Source organism: Oncorhynchus kisutch, linkage group LG1 (assembly GCF_002021735.2).
Source record: "Oncorhynchus kisutch isolate 150728-3 linkage group LG1, Okis_V2, whole genome shotgun sequence".
NCBI lineage: Eukaryota > Metazoa > Chordata > Actinopteri > Salmoniformes > Salmonidae > Oncorhynchus > Oncorhynchus kisutch.
In genome coordinates, this window is record NC_034174.2 from 37852636 (window position 1) to 37875502 (window position 22867).

Consider the following 22867-nt stretch of genomic DNA (forward strand, 5'->3'; position numbering starts at 1 on the left):
TCAGTTGAAATTAATTTCCGTTTTGTAAAATATGACGATCATGGCATCCTCCACCTTAAAACTGTTAGGGATGTTTGATGTCCCCTTTAAGGATACTTGCCGATGATAAGCCAATGAGAGTATCCGCTGGACTTAAAATTGCAATCAAGAAACATGCACCAGAGGCGGTTTAAATGGATGAGCCCCTCGCCCCCACCCCCAACACACCCTCGTGTCGGTCTCGTTATCGTATCACGTGTCGTCGGATCCCAGGGTCTCAATAATGAACTGGACACTTGGGTATTGCGCTGCGCATGCGCAAAAAAATGTGCTTGGGGATGAGGTGTCCGTCTTGGGGTAGTTGACTTTTAAAAAGCATTGTCAACCCCTGATATGACAACTTCGATGGTTCTGCATCCACGCTGGGCGGACACCTTGATGTATGTATATGAAAAAAGCCTGAATGAAAGTAATCCGAATAAAAACCAATCCATGGAGGGACTAAGCGGGAATTGTCCTTCTACCCACTGCAGGGAACTGATATCACACTCGGCGTTGGGACGACACTCCGGCACCATAAGCCACCAGGGTTCTGTGTACTCGGACATACCCTCCCACGACACTGGGCGACAGTGCCCCGCTCCCCAGACTTCCTCCAGCGCCACCCTTGGTTATGGCTACCCATTCGGAAGCCCTTATTACGGGTGTCGGTTGTCACACTCGCACAACGTTAACTTGCAGCAGAAGCAATGCTCTTACCACCCCGCAGAGAAATATGCAGAACCCAGCGCGGCACTGCCCACCGAAGAGCTGTCAAGCCGGGCAAAGGAGTTCGCATTTTACCCGGGTTTTACCAGCTCATACCAGACTGTCCCGGGTTACTTGGACGTGTCGGTGGTTCCCGGTATCAGTGCGCACCCGGAACCGAGACATGAAACTTTGATTCCCATGGATGGGTACCAGCACTGGGCTCTATCTAATGGCTGGGATGGGCAGGTGTACTGTTCTAAAGAGCAAACACAGTCAACACATCTCTGGAAGTCGCCCTTCCCAGGTATGACATTTTTTTTAGTGTGTGTATGTGTGGTGGTGGTGGTGGTGGTGGTGGGGGGATTCCACGCGGCTTGCATTGTGGTTTCTTATAAGAAAGGATCTAAATAACCAGTGTACTTGTTACATGTTTTATATATGTCACATTGAAACATTTCCTTTTAATGTATTTTATTTATGCATTTAAAACCTATTTCCTTTGTATAGCCATCTCAAATAAACATATGACTGACTATACAGTGCATGATAGCACAGGGTGAAGGCGTGTTTATTTATGTTCATCCTTGAGTTGAAGTCCGGAGAGGAGACCATGGGGTTTTTCAATAGCCGGATATGGGACTAGAAATTAGTCTGCCAAAATATAGAAGCAAAGAAAACAGATTGGAAAGACATAACCTTACCAAAATATTTAGTTTCCTTCAACCTACCATCATTCGTCTTCACGGCTGCTTCACGATATGACCACAACAGATGAAATGCAAAAACAAGACCTTTGATTTCATATTAGCATACAACTAGGTTTATGGATTGGAGCAGGGCACCGTTGCATTCTCCGATAAAATAACAGATATTTGCTCAGTACCAGTAAATCTAGTCACGACAGTGAGTGGTGTATTGAGGCTCACCCCTTTCACGCATTAGGTTTATTTGCAATGGCGAGACCCTTTTTTTCTCAATTTCTTTATTTAATATTTCAAATTAAATTCCAAATCAATTGTAATCAAAGCCTGAAGTGTATGCGTTCTCATTGTCTATAGTTGAAAGGAATTGATCCGTTAGTTATGTGGTAGGCCAATTGCCCCTATTGAATAGCCCATTACATTTCTGAATACCAGTATCACGACCCATCTTGTTAAGAATAGCTCATGGATTCCTGGATTGATTGGTTTATCATTCACAATCTAGTTCAGTTGACACACATGATTTTTGGAGCTTGTATGACCACTTTCCCCAAACTTGTCGTTGGCCAATACAGTCAATATAGGGATAGTGTGATATTGGCGCTATATGCCCATAACACAGAATAGATCTACTGTTTTTTAAATAGATTACAGTTCTTTTTTTATCGTCCTGGGTTTGGTTGTACCATTGCACATTCCTCATGTTGTCCATGACCTCATTAACATAGTCGTTTATCTCATCTCATCTCTGCCATGGATGCACTCTTAAACACGCTGAAATAAAACTTAGTATTAAGGATACATATTATAGGACTGTTAACCAACCAACCTACTGAGGTTGTTTGCACACAGCTCACCCGCATGATTCAATTAATGAGATGTGATGTCTTGTTATTTAGCTGTATTACATCAATTGTAGCTGCATTCAAGTTTAAGATCAGGGGCTATCAATATAGATAGGCTTCGCTACTGAATGCCCAGCCTGTTCCTGCACTCTCATAGACTAAGTGACTGTATAGCCCCAATTCCGATTATTAAGGCTTAATATTCGTAGTGTTTCCATATCAGTATGCCAATTTATGTTTTGAATATGCATAGGTTAAATATCCATGTTTGGACTAAGTAGTAATCATGGTAGGCCTAGAGATGGCTGGCATGCTTGATCCGAAAATGTGGTCGGAGGCGCGGTATGGATGGTGTAACGCAATAGCGGGCCCTGGAGGCATGCAGAGACCAAATTGAGCTCTGTACGGCATCGCCGTGCGCCTCTCAAATTTTGTGACAATGCGGAGGGATCCCGCATTGACATGATTGGTTGACGGTAGGGGCGGGAGGTCCTGTATCAACACAAACTCACTTCCTTGACAACTTCCTTCACAACATCTCTGCACTGTTCCGCTAAACGCAAGAAGTATGAATGCCCTGCTTCAGCACTGGCAGGATCACCGTAAATGCTGCACCGCCAATGCAGACCACCGAATGACCATGCAGCGGCTTTAATGGGCTCGCCTACCATTAGGCCTACGTTTAGACATTTAGATTATATATTTTTAAACCCTAATGATTGGGATGTAACATAAGTTAAGTCCAACCATAGCCTACTTCAAGTATTTAGGCCCATCTTAATCAATCAGCATAGCCAATCTACGGGGACCATGAACTTCAACAAATGCAATGATTTGAATGCAATTCCTCAGTGCTGGGAACTTTCACATAGCATTTCACCCCCCCCCCCCCCCACACACACACACACACACGTTTTTATATATCTTTCAAATTGTTTCTCCTAGTTTTCAATTGTTGTAGAATTACCAACGGTTGTTATGCCCTTCTTTTCTCAGATGTCGTGCCTTTGCAACCAGAGGTCAGCAGCTACCGACGAGGCCGCAAAAAGCGAGTTCCTTACACCAAGATGCAACTGAAGGAGCTAGAGAAAGAGTATGCAGCTAGCAAGTTCATCACCAAAGACAAGAGACGGCGAATATCTGCCACTACTAATCTCTCCGAACGCCAGGTCACCATCTGGTTCCAGAACCGGCGGGTGAAGGAGAAGAAATTCGTCTGTAAATCGAAATCAAGCTCTCATATGCATGCCACTTGATTCAGTCCAATGTCACTGGCATGGCAACTCAAATACTTTTTCATCACTAACGCTCGATATTTATCTATTGACATTATTCTCACCTGGTATATGATGCATTGCAAAACACAAACTTAATCTCACCTCCCTATTTGGACATAAACTGGGGGGAAATACAGAAGAAGATTTACTAAACCTGGTTTGGAACGAATGATCACATCCTTACAGGAGCGTCGAAAGCTACCAGCATTGTTAGTATAGCCTGAGACCTAAATTAAAAACTTTTGTGACTGATAAAGTAAACCGAGGTCTTTGGGGATGTCATACAGTGATCTTGTACAGACATTTTCAGGTATTGGACGCATCAAGACTGAAAACTATATTTCAATGATATTGTATGGAGGTTTTAGTTTGATCCCAAGGGAATGAGCAAGTCTGCTATTGTCTATGTACAGTACCGTGCGTTTATTATTTAATTAAAGGTTCTGTCTTATGACAGAGGTTGTAAATTGCTATATTTTATGGTTATCATATTTAGATAATGTTTTTTCAGTGAATGATATGTCTGTCATGCAACTGGAATGATTGTAATCAATATAAGAATATTAAAACATGTTTCATATTAATGCACAATCTTTTCTCACTTGGTTTGTATAGTGAGTTAGGTCTTATTGCATCCGGGCTGTGCACTCACAAGAAGCTGTTTTATTCCTTTCTTTTGTGCAGCATTTAAACTGTGATGTTTTTGTTTGATCGACATTTACTCAATGGAAACGTGTTTCATATACAAATAAATATAACGACCAACAAGGTCAAATGACTTTTTTTGATAGAATCTGTTTTCTAATTTGATCGAGATCTTGTCTGGTTTAATCGCTTAATGTCTACTCTTCTGTCTCTGTATGACATATTCGGTGTCACTTTATAGGATGTAGAAAATAGTAAATTAAAATCCGGGACACTCAAATTAGTATGGTTTCTTAAGACAAAAGCGAGAGGGAGAGTGGTTGGTCGGGAATGAAACATGAACCTCTAGCAACCCAAAGGTTGCGTGTTCCAACCTCATCAAAGACAACGTTAGCATTTTAGCTAATTAGCTACGTTGCAACTACTTACTACTTTTTAGCTCATTTGCAACTACTTAGCATGTTAGCTAACCCTAACCCCTAGCCTAGCTAACATTAGCCACCAAGCTAACATTAGCGTTAGCCACCTAGCCACATAACATTAGCAACAACAAATTGGAATTAGTATATGATATTGTAAATTCGTAATATTATATGAATTACAGGTCGTAACACAAATTGTAATTTGTAACATATCATACAAACTATAATTCGTAACATATCGTACAAAAAAATTTATACATACAGTACCATACCAAACGTAACATATACTAATTTTAGTGTCCCGGATTTTTGTCTACCCTGAGTTCTGGTTGAGAATAGATATTGCACATTGACAATTAGTTGATTGATGACAGCTAAGAATGTATGTCTAAATGTTGTGCAAATCAGAAAAGCATTTGAACATTTGTTGAGGATGCTAACTAAATGATGGACCCGAAATCAAAATGGCAAAAATAACCTTTTTTTTTTCATATTATTTGGGCTATTATGATGATGATTTGGGGCAAATTGGCTTATTCGATAAATAACCAGTAGGCTAACGTCGAATTTTCACGTGGAATCATTTGATAAAGTGGCATATGTTTACCACACATAAACCAATATGACAACATTAGGTCTACCTCTTTGAACGTCATTACCGTTGTAACCAGCTTCAATGACATTAAGCATAGACTACTCCAGGACTAAATTGTTAAGAACCCCTAAACTGAAAATGTTCAATTATGGTTTAAATTCTAGAATGATAAACCCAATCCTGACTTTAACTAGTCCTCATCATATTATCTTAAATTCTGCGTTCTACCGAGAAGTCGATCTACTTTTTTTTTTTTTTTTTTTTTTTTTACCTTTATTTAACCAGGTAGGCAAGTTGAGTTACTTCAGGACTAGCTGATATAAATTAGCCTCCCTATATCTTCATTCCATAATGGAAGATTGTCATGACAACGAAATCACTGGTTTTAGTCTCTCTATAGGTTATTGAGAATATCTCCGTGAAACCTAAATTAACTGCATAACAGATTCTGAATATGATTTTCAAAACGCAATGATAGGCTAGATATTTTGTCGAAAGAAGAATTGTCTGTGTAGAGTATTAGCAAAGAGTCATTTTAAGAGTAGGCTTTAAAAAATCCGATTATTTACGTGTTTAGTGTCTGCAGCAATTTCATTCACTCATTTGTGCTCCAAGGTGTGGCATGAACTAATTTATTCCGGAAGTCTTCATAAGCTCTCTGTGCATTATTTGGTCGAGAAATGTTTATTTTATTTGATCATTTAAAACAGGTACACATACCGAATGACGCACTTGATTAATAATCATCGAGGATAATCACAAAAAGGTCTATTTTGGTTGATTATACCGAAACATCAAATTTGACTCTCCAAACTAATTTCGAAAAGTGGTCTATTCAATCTTTTTTAACATATGTTGGTTAACTTGACGTTATTAACTTCAGTGAGATTCTCATGACGCTTATAGTCTTCTAAACTATTGTCTAAAGGCTATTTGTAGCCTACATTTCCCTTTGATATAATTTCGATAATGGAAATAAGTCGCACAATAGCTTTTGAAACAATTGGTGAACAAATTACAAATATACAGTATTAAGGAAATAACGCACGTGTTTAATTGTGCATAAACTACTCACTCTTGTATCTCTTGAATAGTCTGCATTTTACATGCTAGGCTATTCATTTTAAAATCTCAGCTAAATACTAAATTATATTGCTTTTGGCATGTTGGTAAGAATGCTTGTGAATGACGTATGATTAGAGTACACGTTTGAGGGATCAATCATTGGGTTATACTTCTCTTTAAATATGCTATCTAAAGTATCTTGAGTTTTAATTCAATCGAGCAAAACGTCTTGCTGACGTAGGCCTACACGAGTTTCCTTTTCAAATATCACGTTGACTAATGAATCTTTGTCTCGAAAAATGTGCTCATGGAAATTGTATTTTGAGAACAGACCCACTTGTTTTCATATTGGTCAAAAAAGTAGCCTAAATTGGCATTGTGGCAAAAAAGACAAAAGCAAACCTACCCCGTTTCAATATTGAATCGTAGGCTGTATGATGTTGGTAGCATGCCTTACAATCAGGAATATCGTTGGTTGGATTGTAGCCCAAATGCTCAAATAGTAACACAATCTGTGCCATCATCGTGTTGCTTATTCGTGTAACGCAGCAAATTCGTCTTGTTTGAACCTTAAGCCTTAGCTAACTTGTAAAACGTGATCCGACCAAACGCATTTAAGAATTCTTAAAATTGGACAAACCTTTCTATAGCTCTATTGACATAATTTTTGCTTGATATTTTGTTAAATTAACTTTAGGCCCAATCAAAAGTTGTTGGCCTAGTAGTAGATTGGAATGTAGCTGCAGAGCTCCTCGTCTATTGTGTCTGTACGTCACTTCTTGACTACCCTTGACCATGACTATGCAGTCACTTTGACCTTGACATAACAACAGCTCGTGCATAACTAGGGAAGGGTGTGCTTCCTCTCTCTGGTGAGGTGGGGGTGGGTACCAGCCACGCGATTTGTTTGCAAGGCAATATAATATTTTTTTTTCGAGTCTAGACAGTAGGTTATCACTATTTAGCATACCATAAACGAGGATACTGTCAGGGATTATGCCCCCCCCCCCATGACTATTTGATATCACCCCCAAATTCCAAGCATTTTAATCTGTTCCTGTTTTTCATTTATATTTCTTACACTTTTTCCTTATGCTTTGCCTGACAGTCTTACAGAATTATCTCGCCCCGATCTCCAGACCTTAAATTATACAGCACACTTACACAGTCATCATTGGGAGTGTGTGGTATTTTGAGCGTGGATAACAGGTAGACAGACCATAGACGTCTTGCAAGTCCATCACGTTTGACACCGACAAGTTTGAGCTGTGTAGCGTTTTTTTTCAAGTCGAGATTTAAAGTGTGCTCCTTGCGATGAGGTGTGCATCTGCCTTAAAGGAAAACAGACGTGGCCCATAAAATCATTTTGAAGGTATGTAGGCTGTTTTTATACTACCTTGAGTTTAAATCGATGTGAAGAACTGTATCGCTATATATCAAGAGCGTATACCTACCTACCCGTTTCAGATTTAGGACTGTAATAATGGCAAAGAGAACATTGAACCCTAGTGCCATGAGACTTGTCCCCTTACGATGTAACTGTATTTTTTGTTTGCATCCACCCCTATGGTCGTATTTTAGCATGTGGTGAGTGCAGTAGCCTAATGTTATGAATTATCACAAACTTTTCTTCCGCACTTTCATGAAGTAGGCTAACCTAGGTAAGGCACTGTTAGAAGACAACCTTAAAGGTTCTGTAGGAGTCGCCTTCTTTATTTAGTATTTTATGGCTTTGTATAATATTGTTGCAAGTAAAATGGGCAGCTTCGAAACTATTCCATTTGTTGTTTTGTTTTATTTTAAATAGCAAGTGAACGCCCTTTCATTTGGAAGATATTGGAGACAATCATACATGGGCATATATGGAGACGTTTAGCGCACACTTTTGATAGACTGGACATATTGAATAGCACGGCCTAATTCCTGCTTGATTTCGAATATAAGTGGCACAAACATTTTAAACAATTGCTGAACAAATGGCAACATTTTATGGAAATTAGTGAGCCTTTTACGCACTTGTTTAGTTGCGTAAAATAGTAACTTTCGTGTAGCATTTATCTATTGAAATATAATACAATATGGATTTATTTGTATGAAATATTGAAAACTTTCATGTGTATTTTCAATTGAAGTTTTTCTAATGTTTTTCAAATGCATTTTCTGAGCTGTGTAATCCGCTTTCCTTAGATGCTCTCTAGGTTAAATTGCACATTTCCGCATCGTTCCCAGAAATGTTAAATGGCTTTTATTTTTTATTTCCCGATAAACCACGTAGTTGAGCTCCTTTCTTGTTTACTTTTCAAATCACAGGGCCTCTATACCTTAAAACTGTTGTTTTTGTCTCACTTCTAGAGTAGCCTCCCTACAATTGAACAGTGTTCCTTAAAACGTTCACAATATCGTTTTTGAATCATCAAATGTTATATTTCTTTGTTGAACATCTTGACATACTCGTTCATTGGTCATATGTCTTATCTGACCTAATTTACATGATAGAAATTACATTAAAACAGGAATTTGATCCACTCGTGTGTTAGTGTCAATATCTTAACTTAGAACCGTGCTGACCGATCTAGGGAAATAACTCGCAGAAAGAGAAGGTGGCTGTCATTGTCAGTCAACCAGGGTTTAGGCCCAAGTATGAGTGAGTGAATGTGTGCTGTCCTGAATGGGAATGCTGAGCACCGAGAAGAAGGAATATGACAGCCTCTGGTGGTGGATAGATGGAAATAGCAGGAAGTTGGAGACGGGATTGTGGATTCACCCTTTTGCAGCATATAGCAGGTGAGCAGAATTTGAAGAAGAACAACGTTGTCTCGTGTTTTAGTTTTTTAATCAAATGATTGTGCTAATGATGAGAGATTCCATCACATATTGCTTTACCCTAATCCAAACAACCACCTCACCCACCCATCCGGAAATGTTTCCTTTTTATCAACAGTAGTTGATAGTAGTAGCCTTACGAATAATATTTCAAGTGACATTCTTATAGCATGTGTCAGTGGTCATGTTGCGTGATTTAAAGCTGGTTTGTCAGCCAGAAGAACTGTCTTTATCCTGAACAGCTGAACTGTGCTCGAGTGGACGTTGTATCAGAAATAGCCGCAGCCGTTCATTGCTGATGATGCATTCTCACGCAGGGCTACAGGACATATTGTATGATATTATGGCGGGTTAGAGTCTTTTTCAAGCAACATTGCTTGGCGACATAATATGGCTAACATATTTTATTGTAATAACTCATTCTGGATTAGTAAATTGGCAGGTAGTCGGCAGTCCTTACACACACACACACACACATGCGGAGAGAGATTTATGAGATTTGCATCACAGTGCCAAAACCGCATGTGGGTCCATATTATGCGGCTGTGCCTTACCAAACAAATAACACGGACTGTTGCAATATAGTCCATAGCCTATCAAATAGAAAACAGAATTCCAAAAGTACATCACAAGTGATGTATTTAGGCTATGTATTCGTTGTGTGTATTCGGTTTAGGTTAGCAATAAAAAGTAGCCTACCAAATAATGTATTGACAGTAGTAAGGATGAAATTGATTCTATATTAATGTTTTCCAAGTCGATGCCATGAAGTAGACTAGGTATATTTTGTGCCCATGAAGTAGCCTATATTATGTGGTCATTTTGATCTTGCGTTTTGTTCTGTTTTTATTGAGTTGTAGACTAATCAAAGTCGATTACATTTAAAATAGCATTGTAATCTGTGTAATCACAAATTAAAATTGCACAATATATCGATGACATGTTAATTAAGTATGTTTAAATAATAAATAAACAACTAAATACAAACAAGTGTTGTGAAGGCGCCCGGAAACCCGTCAGTCAGCATTAAACATTATTAAGGAATTTAAGTTGCACTCCTTAGCTTGAATTCTTTCACATTCCCTTCCAGAACCAGTGTTGCCTCGACCAGTTTTGTTTATTTTAGATTGCCAATTTAACATTACGATTGGCCTTGGCTTGCCTATAAGCTATAGACTGAGTTGGCTATAGACTGAATCATTCTATAATTAGCCTACTCAACAATTAGAAAACTCAAGTGCGATACTTTTTATATTCTACCATCTAAGTATGACCATGCTACCATCTAAGTATGAGTATAGTGTCCTAATGTTAATAGGGTTGACATTGATATTTGGCTTCAGTGTGATTGTTTGGGGGACTTAAAAGAATCATTCATGAGTTTCACAACGGGGCTGTAACTCTGACAACATGTAACGAACTCAAAGGAAGGAAACGCTCTTTGTTTACGCTATTGCCCCTGTCTGGACATGGCGAGGGATTCCAAGACAGTTGTGTCAATGAGCCATCAGACATCAATGCACTAGACAGTGACCTTGAACTGCCGAAGCGCCAATTGGTATAGCGTTCTTCACTAAAAAAGCGGAAAGAAAGAACTTGATAGAAGAGAAACGCGAAAGTTTCAGCATATTTTTACAATTGTATGTTAAAGTGTTTAAAATGTGATTCCTGAGTCTTGTCTTCAATATAAAATATCTGTGGTGTTTCTACATTTTGCGTTTCTTCTATATACACAATCATGTTGTTTTTTTCTACTTCCAGTCGAGACGTCAGGGTTTGGAGTGATTTCTTTTTTTCAATGGCCGGCATTATGGGGCATGGTTATCTATCTTCTGTTTCACCAAGGTAACATCCATGATTTCCAAACGGACTGTTTTTTAACCTCATCATTTGTGATTAGCACTGTGTGCGCTGAGAAATGGATAGGCTCATTAGCATAACATCAAAGATGTATTGGCCTGTGTGTTTGTGTTCCTAGATATCATAAACTGTTGTTATGAGATTCCCCTTGCTACTTTGGTCAATATCATCCTAGTAAGAGCCCACTAATCTGTGCAATGACTGAAGCCATGGATGACTGGAGTTCGATGACTAGTGTTCTTTTCTGATAATTATTATAATATGCCTACAACATTTAGTGAACTTGTGCAGCATATAGGCAGGCCTACTCTGCTTAACTAATCCAAAAGCTAGGCTATTGATCATGGAAAATCAACGGCAAATTTGTTTTTATACATATTCGTTTTGTGAAGCAGAACAAAACATGTAATAAGTACAAGACCACAAACAGACCTAATAAATGCATGTTATGTGTTTCATTCATTTGCATTTGCAGTATGAAAGGGGTCCTTTTGGGTTGACTATTACGCACGATTTTTTTAAAATACGGTATCTGATGGCAGTTCAGAACAATGGGCTCTAAAAAAATCTCTCAACTCTAAAACTAACTGAGTATCAATTTTAGGATAGTTTTACATAATACGCAAAAGCTCTACATATTAGGGCATTTTATTAACACGTTATGGAGATACACATACTGTAGATCTACTGTAAACCTAGGCCTATATGTTTAAATATGTCTATATTTACCCCTTAAAACAAAAACACTCTAGCTTGAAATCAGATATTGTTTCTGTTTTCGTCGATTGTCTTGTCTCATTTGTAAAAAGGCAACATTGATTGACAGCTAAAACAGGCTATGCGTGCTCTTGGAATGACAGAATGTATGTCTCACATGCAGTTTCATTATTCCAGACCTGTGGCGCTTTTTCTACACGCATGTCCCAAATATGAAGGATTTCACGTATACAGAAGCCATATTTTAACTGCTTCTGTAGCCTTCCTTCCATAGCTCTAATGCGTAGCTTGTATTATCCCATTTCAAGTTTCAATGGGCCATAGACAAGTAGTGTGAAATGCACTTGCAAATGCACTGCCAGCCTCCAAAGTTTACGTTAGGCCAAATTTACAATGCCATATTTATAACTGTCTTTCCATCCTTCTTGATGAATATGAATCCTTACAGACACTATTATTTCATTTTTGTCGCATAGCAGCAGCTGCCGCAGAAGCCAAGGCTTCTATAGAAAGTGATATGTATAGGTAGGTTTATTACACATTGATAAAATAGCAACTGTAATAACAATGGTAAGCCATTTAGTAATTATATAATAAGCAATGTTTTGTTGACATCTTACGTAATTGCTATCGCCTGGCAAGTAGGCCAATCATTAGAACGCGGTGAAGGTTGTCAGGCATTTCGAGAATAACAACATTACACCAGGAATGTAAATAGTTAAAATGAGTACTGGGTATGCCTGTCTTAACCAAAAATCAAGTCTTAAATTCCATTTCCTTGTTATATTTAGATGATCACTTTCCACAATGGAACACTCCTTATGGGACCAGTCAGTCACCCATTAAATGTTATCATTCCTCTGTGAGCCCTTTTTTCGCAGCCTATCATACAGATACCTAATAATTAGATACCTGATAATATTTTCGATAAAACTTTTTTCAGTTAATTAAGAACAAATTCTTATTTTCAATGACGGCATAGGAACTGCGGCTTAACTGCCTTGTTCAGGGGCAGAACAGATGTGTACCTTTTTAGCTCGGGGATTCGATCTTGCAACCTTTCAGATACCAGTCCAACGCTCTAACCACTAGGCTACCTGCCGCCCTTCCTCGCTCACTTTACTCAACTTGATTGTGACAGGGGTGCTCAGTTGCATATCAATTAATAAAAATGCACTGTGATTAATTTCGACTAATGAAGCGCATTTAAGCTCCTTCGACCTCCTTGTTAAAATAGTGAGTTTATACCGAGCTACCCAGCGCATAGCCACGAACGTTTAATAGGGTATCTGTTTAAGTTTTTCCTCAGAGAAGCACGAGTATCATTTGAAATATACGCTCTTAAAATAACCTTATTGCAGATCGTCTTATGTTTTACTGAGCCAACGGTTTCAACCTACTGACCCCGTTACTGTAAATACGAGAGGAGTGAGGCTGTGGGCATCAGTCGTTCCTTAAAACAGGCCCGTAAAGTGGAGCATCACAGCTTTATATGACACTCGATTCATCTGTAATTTGCTCTAAAATAAAGTCAAGCACACCCAACAATTGTAGATTTTTTTGTGCGTCGGAAACAATAGAACACATACAGACCTTTTTGCAGCTGCCTTGTAACTGTTAAATGACATATTAAAAAGAAAAAGCAAGCTCTGGGAAAACTTTACTGAGATCAAGATGGCCTGTAATATTAATGGATTGGGGTATCACTTAAAAATGAAAGAGTAGAGTATTTTGAAGCACATGCAATAAGGAGAAAACACAACCCAGATTTCCTTTTGCATAAAATGTTTATAAGTATTTTAAAAAGCATATAAAACCCGTAATACAGAAGCTAATGTTTTGTTTGGTCAGACATGGACATAGTGGGTGGTACCTTCCGTAAGGCAAATTGGTGGGGACATGTGACACTAGTTCGACCAATCAGGCGCGCCGCTCGGTTTAACTATGTTAAATGTCAGATTACTATAAACTAGAAGCTCTTGGTCGGGCCCGCCGAAATGGGCGAGCATAATCTTCTTAATCCCGGGTTTGTGGGACCGTTGGTAAACATCCACACGGGAGACACATTTTACCTCCCCAATTTTAGAGCGTCCGGGGGACAACTGGCGGGTCTACCCTCTCTCTCCTACCCAAGAAGGGACAATGTATGCTCCCTTCCTTGGACCGCGTCGGAGCCGTGCAATGGATATCCTCAACCCTACTTTAGCAGTGCCATGTCCATTAACCCCTCTTTCAATCGTGCATGCGAAATCACCAGGCAAGATGAAGGCAAATGTTTTTACAGCAACGGTGGCGGCAACAGGGAACCCTGCGCTGAAAGCGCAAACCTCAAACGTGAAGAGAGGGCAAGAGGAGACTCCTCTTCCTCCATAACGACGGAGCATGGACTGCACAACGGGATTGGCAACAACGGTACATATTCCAAGTACGACTATGGCGTGGAGCAGTTGACCCAAGATCCGCTATCCTGTCAATCCCTAGAATCTGACTCCAGTTCATCGCTGCTCAATGAAGGGAGCAAAGCCTCTACAGGCATCGCTCAGGCGTTGACATCCCCTGGCAATCACGCACCAAGCACAGCAGCGGGCGGAGGTGAGGGTATTTATTTATATACGACAATACATTGCCTTTTATTGGATGTTAACAATGGAATGTTATACGCTTGTTTTTCCATTAAAATCGTATTTCTTTATTTGTCTATATAAATTATTAGGATGCTGAATTGACACGAAGCTTGCATGTTGGGGTGAGCGCCGCTAGGGGAAGCATTCAAGAAAGGATTCATATGTTCGTTTACACTCAGCCTTTACACACCAGGAAACCCTTACAGCACCATAAAAACTAGATATTGTTTGTAATAAAATAAAATAAAATAATAATACGAAACAACGTTATTTGATTTTGAACCATTTCAACCTATGGAATTTCAGGATAAAGTCTGCAAATACAGACTCATGTTTTTTGAGAGTTTGTTGATAATTGCACCAATATTTTAACAAAATCATACATCGAAACAATAAATGTTATTCACAAGAACTTTCGTTCGCATGCCTTTTGGCAATTTCATATGCTTGCAGGCTCGAGAGAGATTGGCGACCATAACTGCCCCTGTAAACCTTGTGTGACACAGAGTATTGTGAATTATAGCTAGTGTCTCTCCACAATCAAATTACAAGAAAGATGTGATCTGTCCCCCTGTCGTCCCACACATTATTTAGTGAACTTCTAAATTGATAAACAGAAGACCTACTAGTAGAATGTAGCTAATTTGTTTGTGTCCATATTCTAATCTGCAATCTACATGTTGGTAATTGGTCTGCTATAAGACTGGGTCAAGAACAGCTTACTTTAGTGACAAAGTCGTTCAAAATACGTTTGTGCTTTGAAAAACGGGTAATCAGCTCTGTAGAACCAACCCATTGGTGCAGCGCAGGATTTTTACCTTAACTTGGCGATGCATGCTAAGCTATATAGCTACCCTCCTGTAGGTTTTCACTCCAAACCCAGTTGTATCTACCTTGTTCCGTTTATGAAGCAGCTAATTATTAGAATCAGGTGTGCCAGATTAGAGTTTGAGTGAAAACCGACAGGACAGTTGCGCTCCGGGAACCGGTTTGGAGAGCCCTGCTATAGAGCCTCATCCCATGCTCACCCATCCACTTCTCCCTCTCTCCAGGCGCCCCGTGGTACCCAATGCACACCCGAACCCGAAAGAAACGTAAACCCTACTCCAAACTCCAGCTGGCGGAGCTGGAAGGCGAGTTCATGCTCAATGAGTTCATCACCAGACAGCGGCGGAGGGAACTCTCTGACCGCCTGAACCTCAGCGACCAACAGGTTAAGATATGGTTCCAGAACCGGCGGATGAAGAAGAAGAGATTGATGCTTAGGGAGCAGGCCTTGTCCTTCTTCTAAGAGGGAGAGATATATTTTAAAGGGGAATATAGGCAGGCTGTATTCTCGATTAAACATACTGTTGATTATTTTGGTGTAATCAAATTCGATGGCATATAGCATGCACAGTATGACGTCTCACGTCCTTTAGAAGAAGGATATTTTCTGAAACAAAACGACCTCATCTGAGTTATCACTACATCTATCTCGAAAAACAAATCAAGAGACCAAATAATATCTTTATCTGACCTTATATCGCATAAAACGTTTATCAATACAAGTAGTGACAGTGCAAGAGCTAATAGTCTTCCCTATATTATGTGTTCTTTGATATGGAACATTCGAAATAGTCAGCGCCCAGGAATGAAATGCAGGCACAGTGCAGTCTAAAGCAACACAAAGTTTCAATTAACATTAATAGGGAAAATATCATTTGGGATTTGTAACTTTTTTCAAAGATTTCTTTGGCTATTTAGTTTCCCATCCTTTTACCAATGCACTAACACTTGTGACTCATTCGGTACAATCATTTCAAACACATTTAACTAATCAAATTATATATATATCGGATTTTTACAAATTGATTTGATTGAAGATATGAACAATTTCAGTAATAAGCATATGCCTGCTTGTTGAGAATATGAAGCTAATGGAAAGTTACGGAATCCATACTAATGGATATTCAATATTAAAGAATAACTCAATCAAATTTACGAATGCATAGCATGTATTTATAAACCTTTTTAGTCTCATGAGTGGAATTAAGATTGAACTGACCCAAATGATGTTTCATAAGTTTGAGTTCACGTAGCTACTTCTATGTAGGCACGGTGCATCAATATGGCTATGGCCCATAATGGTTTACATCCAATCTACATTTCATCAGTATTAAATAAGTCATGACATGATCGACCCCAGAACTCCTAAAACAAGTGTTACAACGTTCATGGAAGGTTGAACTTGGGCATATTCAGCCATTTTTTATTTTATTTTTATTTTTATCTCAGTGGATCTTAAGATGGTTTTGGGGCATGCAATTAAAAGCCTAAGTTATTCATTTTCAATCAATCATGTGCTCTAGGAGACGTGCATGGCCACGGTCAAGGACAACAACTGGCTATACAGCCTACTGCGTCTGTCAGAGCCATCCATTCTAGAGCCATTTTCATGAGTGCATTTCGATATTGTTTGTAAATTACAACACTTAGATTTACAAAAGTCGATTATCTGCTATTACATTTCTCATCCCGCTAAAACACACACACACACACAAAGATTCCGAGTTGCAGTCTTAAATGCTAGTGGGGGGATTACGATAAGCTATTTGAGTTTGTTTTGGGGAGGGGTGGGCAAGTGTACATGCTGCTATTTCTGTGCGGAATGATCCGCGGATTCTCTTGTCGCTTGGGTGCAAAGTAATAGCCTATGTACCGTCATGACTATTTATGGACTGCGATCTGTTTACTGCAATAATAATTGGGGGCTTATGGAGACCAATATCTTTTTCGTAAACACTCGGATCCCTCTTTAAACCTGTATAAATAACTGAGCAGTTATCATGGAGTAGGTGAACGTGTTGTGATTTAAGTGCGTCCCCTAGCCCTACAAGGGCAGGAATGAGAGCAATGAATCTGGGAATTGCAATCAGTTTTACTCTATTGTACTGATAGTTAATACAAAAAAGGCTAATACATGTTTTGAGAAGTAGGCCAAATTCCTCAAAGCTTGTAATAGCATATCCATTGTGACATGTGAAAAAGGCCTAGAAAGTGGTCAACAGGATTCATTCAATATTATTTGGGCTCATCCGTTCCAACACCAAATACTGAAACTCACTTACCTTCTATGCATTGATGATTATTGCTTGTTGTCTGTTATATATTTTCTATTATCGTTATAATAATTTTCAGAATGAAAGCTATAAGTAGATTTTAATGTTATCAAAAGTAGTACCTATAGTCAGTAGCTGTATTATTGTCAACGTGACCGTGTTTGTAAATAATTGGGAATAAATTCTCCCCTAGGAATTTTGTTCATGAAAATATAAATGTCCTGAATGGCTTGTGCTGCTCTGTTTCCCTCTCTATCATCTCTCCAGTGTTATTCAATACGTTCCCCTTTTGTCTCAATGAAACCAACTCACGTATGCTATATTGTAAAATAAGAATGTTTACAATAACTGCATTTTAGAATGAGCAATATGATAGATTTTCGTTTTGTCTGTGTTATGTAACATCTATATCCACTTTATAGAATAAATGTGCCTATACCAATATGAATTACATGAATGTTTCATATGTGTACGGTTTACTATGTCTATTAAAATATGTTAACTTTTATATCATTATCATATTGTTGGTGTAATTATACTCATTGGTATTATTTAGTTGGGGTTGTGAGTAACATCAATATGGCAACAAGTAGTGGAGGGGTTGCAGAAGTTGTGGTGTGCGTGTAGGTCTAACTGTAGAGCGCATGTAAGCCTAGAGCACACGCCATTCTGTTCATCCTCACAACTAACAAAATAATGAAGAAGAATTCAACTTAGATACCCGAGGCAAACTCACAGAAGTAGCCTGGTGCCCTTTTTCATTCTCAGCCTCACATTTCAAGCAAGTCATTTTATAAGGTATAGTAGTACAAGAAATGCTAACAATAAATCCAGTTATATTTCCTTTTTTGGTCAAGTTGGCCATCGCAAGCTATGCTTTTACAAGGTTGCGAAGAGGATGCAATAAAATAATATATTAGCAATGAAACACTTTTCCGCTGCTTCCACCACCACATAACAATATGGTTCAGTGATATGGGCCGATGATTGGAAATTACAATATGGCGATATTTTTAGGAGGGATGCCTCAGTCTTTGTTTGGCTTTGCTCTTTAATCTGTAGGCCTAATTTAACTCCAACCATGTGTGCATGTATACACGTTGCTAAATACATAGACTTTTATGATAGGAACTTTAAGTTGTGAAAACATTGGTTTCTCAGCGCGGTGGTTATAGGTTTAGACCCATTGAATTGAGCTGTTACAGTTCCGGAGGCCAGAAACATCCAAAGCAACCATCACTTTGTGTTCAGAATGTTCATGCTTTTACGCAACTGGATTTCTCGCACTGAACTTCAATTTACTTCAAACTTTATTTATAGAAATGCATTCAGATTTCCACATTCACACATAGGCTTACTTCTGATCACAGATATATTCACCTTGACATCGGGTTTAGCAAAAAGTATATTCTAGTATTTATTTCAACCTCGTTTGACTTTAGTAATGTATGCTTACAATTCTTCTCAGGTCAAGTCATCGAGTAGGCGAAAGGCCATCAATAGGCTTTTCATTAATTTGGCAAATAATAGAATATAAACATTTCCCGAAGGTTTTGACCATATTTGCGTTATACAAACATATTTAATTAAAAGCCTTTTTGAGATGTAGTTAAATGTTTTGATTTCATGGTGAGCGGTTGTTCAATCGAACCGACATATTTTGATGTCTCCAAAAAAGAAACGGGAAATAGACTGCAGTGACCTTCCAAAACAATTCGGTAGGCTATAGCTATAGCTAGGTGTGACTGCACGGTCTATTCTCCTGTTCCTGCTGTCAAACAAGTCGTGTGGAATTTAGATTTATTATCAGGGTTACAATTCCTCAAGTATTCAAGTACCAATATCTTAATCTCATTATAAATGCAGAAATCCTATAACATATTGCTATATCCCCCTATACGCACTGAGACACTGAATGTGTCTTTTCACATTTCCATCAAATGAGTTTGTATTAACCTCCTTTTTGCATCTTCTACGTCCAAGTGGATCTGCTAAACGTATCATGTATAGAAAATGCAGACGTAAATGTATGACATATATCATATTGGATAACCAACAGATAGTTTTGACTTTGAGACGGTCTCCAGGCTCTTTTATGGCAACTTGTCTGTGGGGATCAAAGGTCAGAGCTGTGTACGGCGTTGATGCAGACCTTGAATGTGGGACCAAAGCCTCCCTCTGTGGAGGGAGACGGGCTAGGGAGAAAGGGAATAATAAATAGCCTACTGTGTGTGTCTCTGCGCTACGTACCATTGCGTCACATGCTAAAGGACCTATTCCGCAAATTGGTCTGAAGAAACTATTTGTGAACGTTTCTGTTGTGTTTATAGGTTCAGTCTGCGTATCCACTGTCCTAAAACGAATACTCAATCAGTTCTTGAGTTGAGCCTACTGTTTTAAACTATCATGAGATATATTTACAACAAATAGGACAGAGAAACCCAAGAGTCTTTAAAAACGTCGTGCGTAAACGTCTACTCAAAATCACACACACACACACACACACACACACACACACACACACACACACACACACACACACACACACACACACACACACACACACACACACACACACACACACACACACACACACACACACGCACGCACACACGCACACGCACGCACGCACACGCACACGCACGCACGCACACAGCGACAAAGAGCAAGAGGGACACTAAGTGCATGTCATTTCCGTCTTTGCATGCTCAGGATATTCTTCTTATTAACTATGACATGAGTGAGAAATGCATCACTTTTTTCCCATAGTTTCGGATGATTTTAACTGATTTGTGTGATGTTTTTTGTGACCGTTTATGAAAGGAATGTCACATTAACTTTGTAGTTAGGAAATGCAATCTATTCCAAGCTTATTTCTTATATTTTCCACGTTAATGTTAGAATTGACTGATTGGGTGAAACGTAAGCCTAACATATTAAACAGACCATGGTCTAGGGATGGACAAATTAACAAGAGAAAATACATAGATAGCCTAGTTCTACAAGAAGTGAATATCAACCATGTCCGTTTTTTTACGCGTAAGGTTTGTGCGTAAAACAGGATTTTCTGTTAGGCTTTTTGAACTGTGCTGTAAGCAAAAACATTAATGGGTTTGCCTAAAAGGGTTATTCTGTTAATTCAGCATCTTGATCGAAAAAATAGAGACTAAACATTTGCGTGCTTCAGGCCTGATCACTAAATAGTCTTTAGAATTATCAAACGTCTGACATTTCAGGATGAAAGGCCGTCATTGTAAATAAGAAGTTGTTCTTATCTGACTTGCCTGGGTAAATAAAGGTTAAATGAAAAAAAGAAAAGAAAAATGAAACTGCAAATGGCATAGGCTACGTTAATTTTAAGAAAGTGCGTTTAGTTTTTTCTTGTTGTTGCTGTTAACGTTGCTGTAGTATAATTTCCCAACCGATAATAACGACTGTTTAATAGGCTATTTATGAAAATATTGTTCGACGGATTGTGTGTAGTCGTTATCCATGCTATATGCTAATAAAAAGTATTTGAGAAAATTAAAAATACCCGACAAAATACAAACAGTACAAGTAAGAGAAATACAATGTTTATGCCAATAATGTTTGCTATATTCAGTAGGCTATACAAACATTTTAGTTACTAATTAAACACAATCGTTTTATTAAAGAAAAACACAAGGACTGATTATAGATCCATGTGCCTTTATATTGCTTGAAATAATGTACATTTATGGATACGTGGTATTTTTAAAGAGGAAGTTGCCTTCATTCTTACGCATTTCCCACCATTTGCTTTTCACTTCCAAAGCCATTTGCCAAGTTCAGACACCATTGTTTGTTTGTGTCTGAGTGTGTGTGAGAGAGAGAGATAGAAAGAGAGAGAGAGAGAGAGAGAGTGCGTGCGTGCGTGCAGGTAAAAAAATAAAATGAAGAGAAAGATGATAGGTCACGATTTAGACTGGCGAATTCACTGTGTCTTTTGTTGTCATATCAATATTTAACGAGTGTCTGTGTCAAACCATGAAGTTGTAGCCTACATAGCTAAAGTCTTCAGATTTTCACCACTAAAGTCGGTAACTCAGTGTCGAGGTCATATTTGGAGCATGTGCTGCTTATTTACAGACATGGAAACACAACTCTCTTTCGAGCAACCAATAGATCTCCAAATGTGGCTTTGTGAACAATATATCAGACAGTGATATCTGAACCACGAATCTGACATGATATTGGATTACACATGTCCAAACCTCACGCGCAGGTGTTATCCCACCTTTTCCAGTGGCAACAAATGAACTGATACAAGCATTTTTTGCGGTTTTTGTTTCATCACCCATATGGGCGTTGTCATTTTGCAATGAAGATGGAAAAAGTGCTTAAACGCAATGAAAACAAACAATGGAAGGAATTTACATTTTCTAATTTTCTGAGGTGGCCTAGACCTATTTCTTAACTGTTTTTATTTGTATTTTCACAGATAAAATGCAAACAACAATTGAATTAGAATAGGCATGTGAATGTCTACACCCCAATATAATGTGGGAGCATAGTAAAACTAAAAGGTTGCCTATGCCAAATTAAGATTGGACCTATTCTTTAAAAATTGTTTTTTCATTTCATTTGCGTGCTTTTTTTTGACATCCTCGTTCTTTTAGATAGTTTTCATTCAGATTTTGCTTAGATTTTTCCAAAGATTTTTCTAAATACATCGTCCAATATATGGCCTACGCCTAAACCACGGTGCATTCATTTCAGGAAGACCAACCGCGCATTGGTTCGGCATAGATTCAACTATATTAAACAATGTAAGCTACGTTTAAGGTGATGATGTTGTGACATATGGCTGTGTTGATATGTTTAGATAAAAAAAAGGTTTTATACACACCTTTTGTCAATTTTTTTACTATATTGCAAACTTATCTGAAAGGCCTATGTGTAACGAGCACCATTTCTCTATTCTTAAATTCAAAGTAGGTATGTTGTTATTATTATTAAATAGCATATGTCTATGTTGTTATGTTTGATATGTTCAGATTTAAAGTAGGTTTTATGCACGACCTTTCTCTAATCTTTTTTTGCGATATTGCTGTTTAGACATCCCATATCATGTGCATTTCCTCATAGAATATCGACCTTTATGCACGCTGAGAATTTTGACTTTTACGCACGTTTATCAGATAGGTTTTACGCACACCTTATGTCTATTTTTACATTCAAAGTAGACCTGCTATTAAATTGCCTATAGTTAATCTCCATAATGTCTTGATGAACTAAAACCCATCACCTGAGTTTTTTTGAGTAACTACTGTCACTTGATGTGGAATCTTATTTGCATTTTATTAGCAGCCTATTTGCCAAATAAAGTTACTGTGGGTTGTTCGGTGTGCTTGTGGGGCTCATGGCTTAGCTTTGCGACATAATCCTTCGTCATATTTGCCATTAGGCTATAGGCCTATTTCTACCTACTACATGCCAAAA

At 38.4% G+C, this 22867-nt stretch overlaps 2 protein-coding genes across 2 annotated transcripts; both read left to right on the top strand.

Moving 5' to 3' along the window:
- Positions 1 to 306: 306 nt before the first annotated feature.
- Positions 307 to 4331, top strand: LOC109895094 (homeobox protein Hox-C13a-like). Its single transcript, XM_020488743.2, has 2 exons — positions 307 to 1033; positions 3272 to 4331. Exons 1-2 carry the CDS (start codon positions 373 to 375, stop codon positions 3529 to 3531), a joined length of 921 nt encoding a protein of 306 aa, XP_020344332.1. The 5' UTR covers positions 307 to 372; the 3' UTR covers positions 3532 to 4331.
- Positions 4332 to 13629: 9298 nt separating this feature from the next.
- LOC109903419 (homeobox protein Hox-C12a-like) lies at positions 13630 to 17920 on the top strand. The gene is made up of 2 exons (XM_020500148.2): positions 13630 to 14271; positions 15356 to 17920. Exons 1-2 carry the CDS (start codon positions 13677 to 13679, stop codon positions 15592 to 15594), a joined length of 834 nt encoding a protein of 277 aa, XP_020355737.1. The 5' UTR covers positions 13630 to 13676; the 3' UTR covers positions 15595 to 17920.
- Positions 17921 to 22867: the final 4947 nt, after the last annotated feature.

Coding starts and splice junctions, on each gene's coding strand:
- LOC109895094 (XM_020488743.2), top strand. CDS start 373: ATGACAACTTCGATGGTTCTGCATCCACGCTGGGCGGACACCTTGATG. Junction 1,034..3,271: donor CTGGAAGTCGCCCTTCCCAG/GTATGACATTTT, acceptor TTCTTTTCTCAG/ATGTCGTGCCTTTGCAACCA.
- LOC109903419 (XM_020500148.2), top strand. CDS start 13,677: ATGGGCGAGCATAATCTTCTTAATCCCGGGTTTGTGGGACCGTTGGTA. Junction 14,272..15,355: donor AAGCACAGCAGCGGGCGGAG/GTGAGGGTATTT, acceptor CCCTCTCTCCAG/GCGCCCCGTGGTACCCAATG.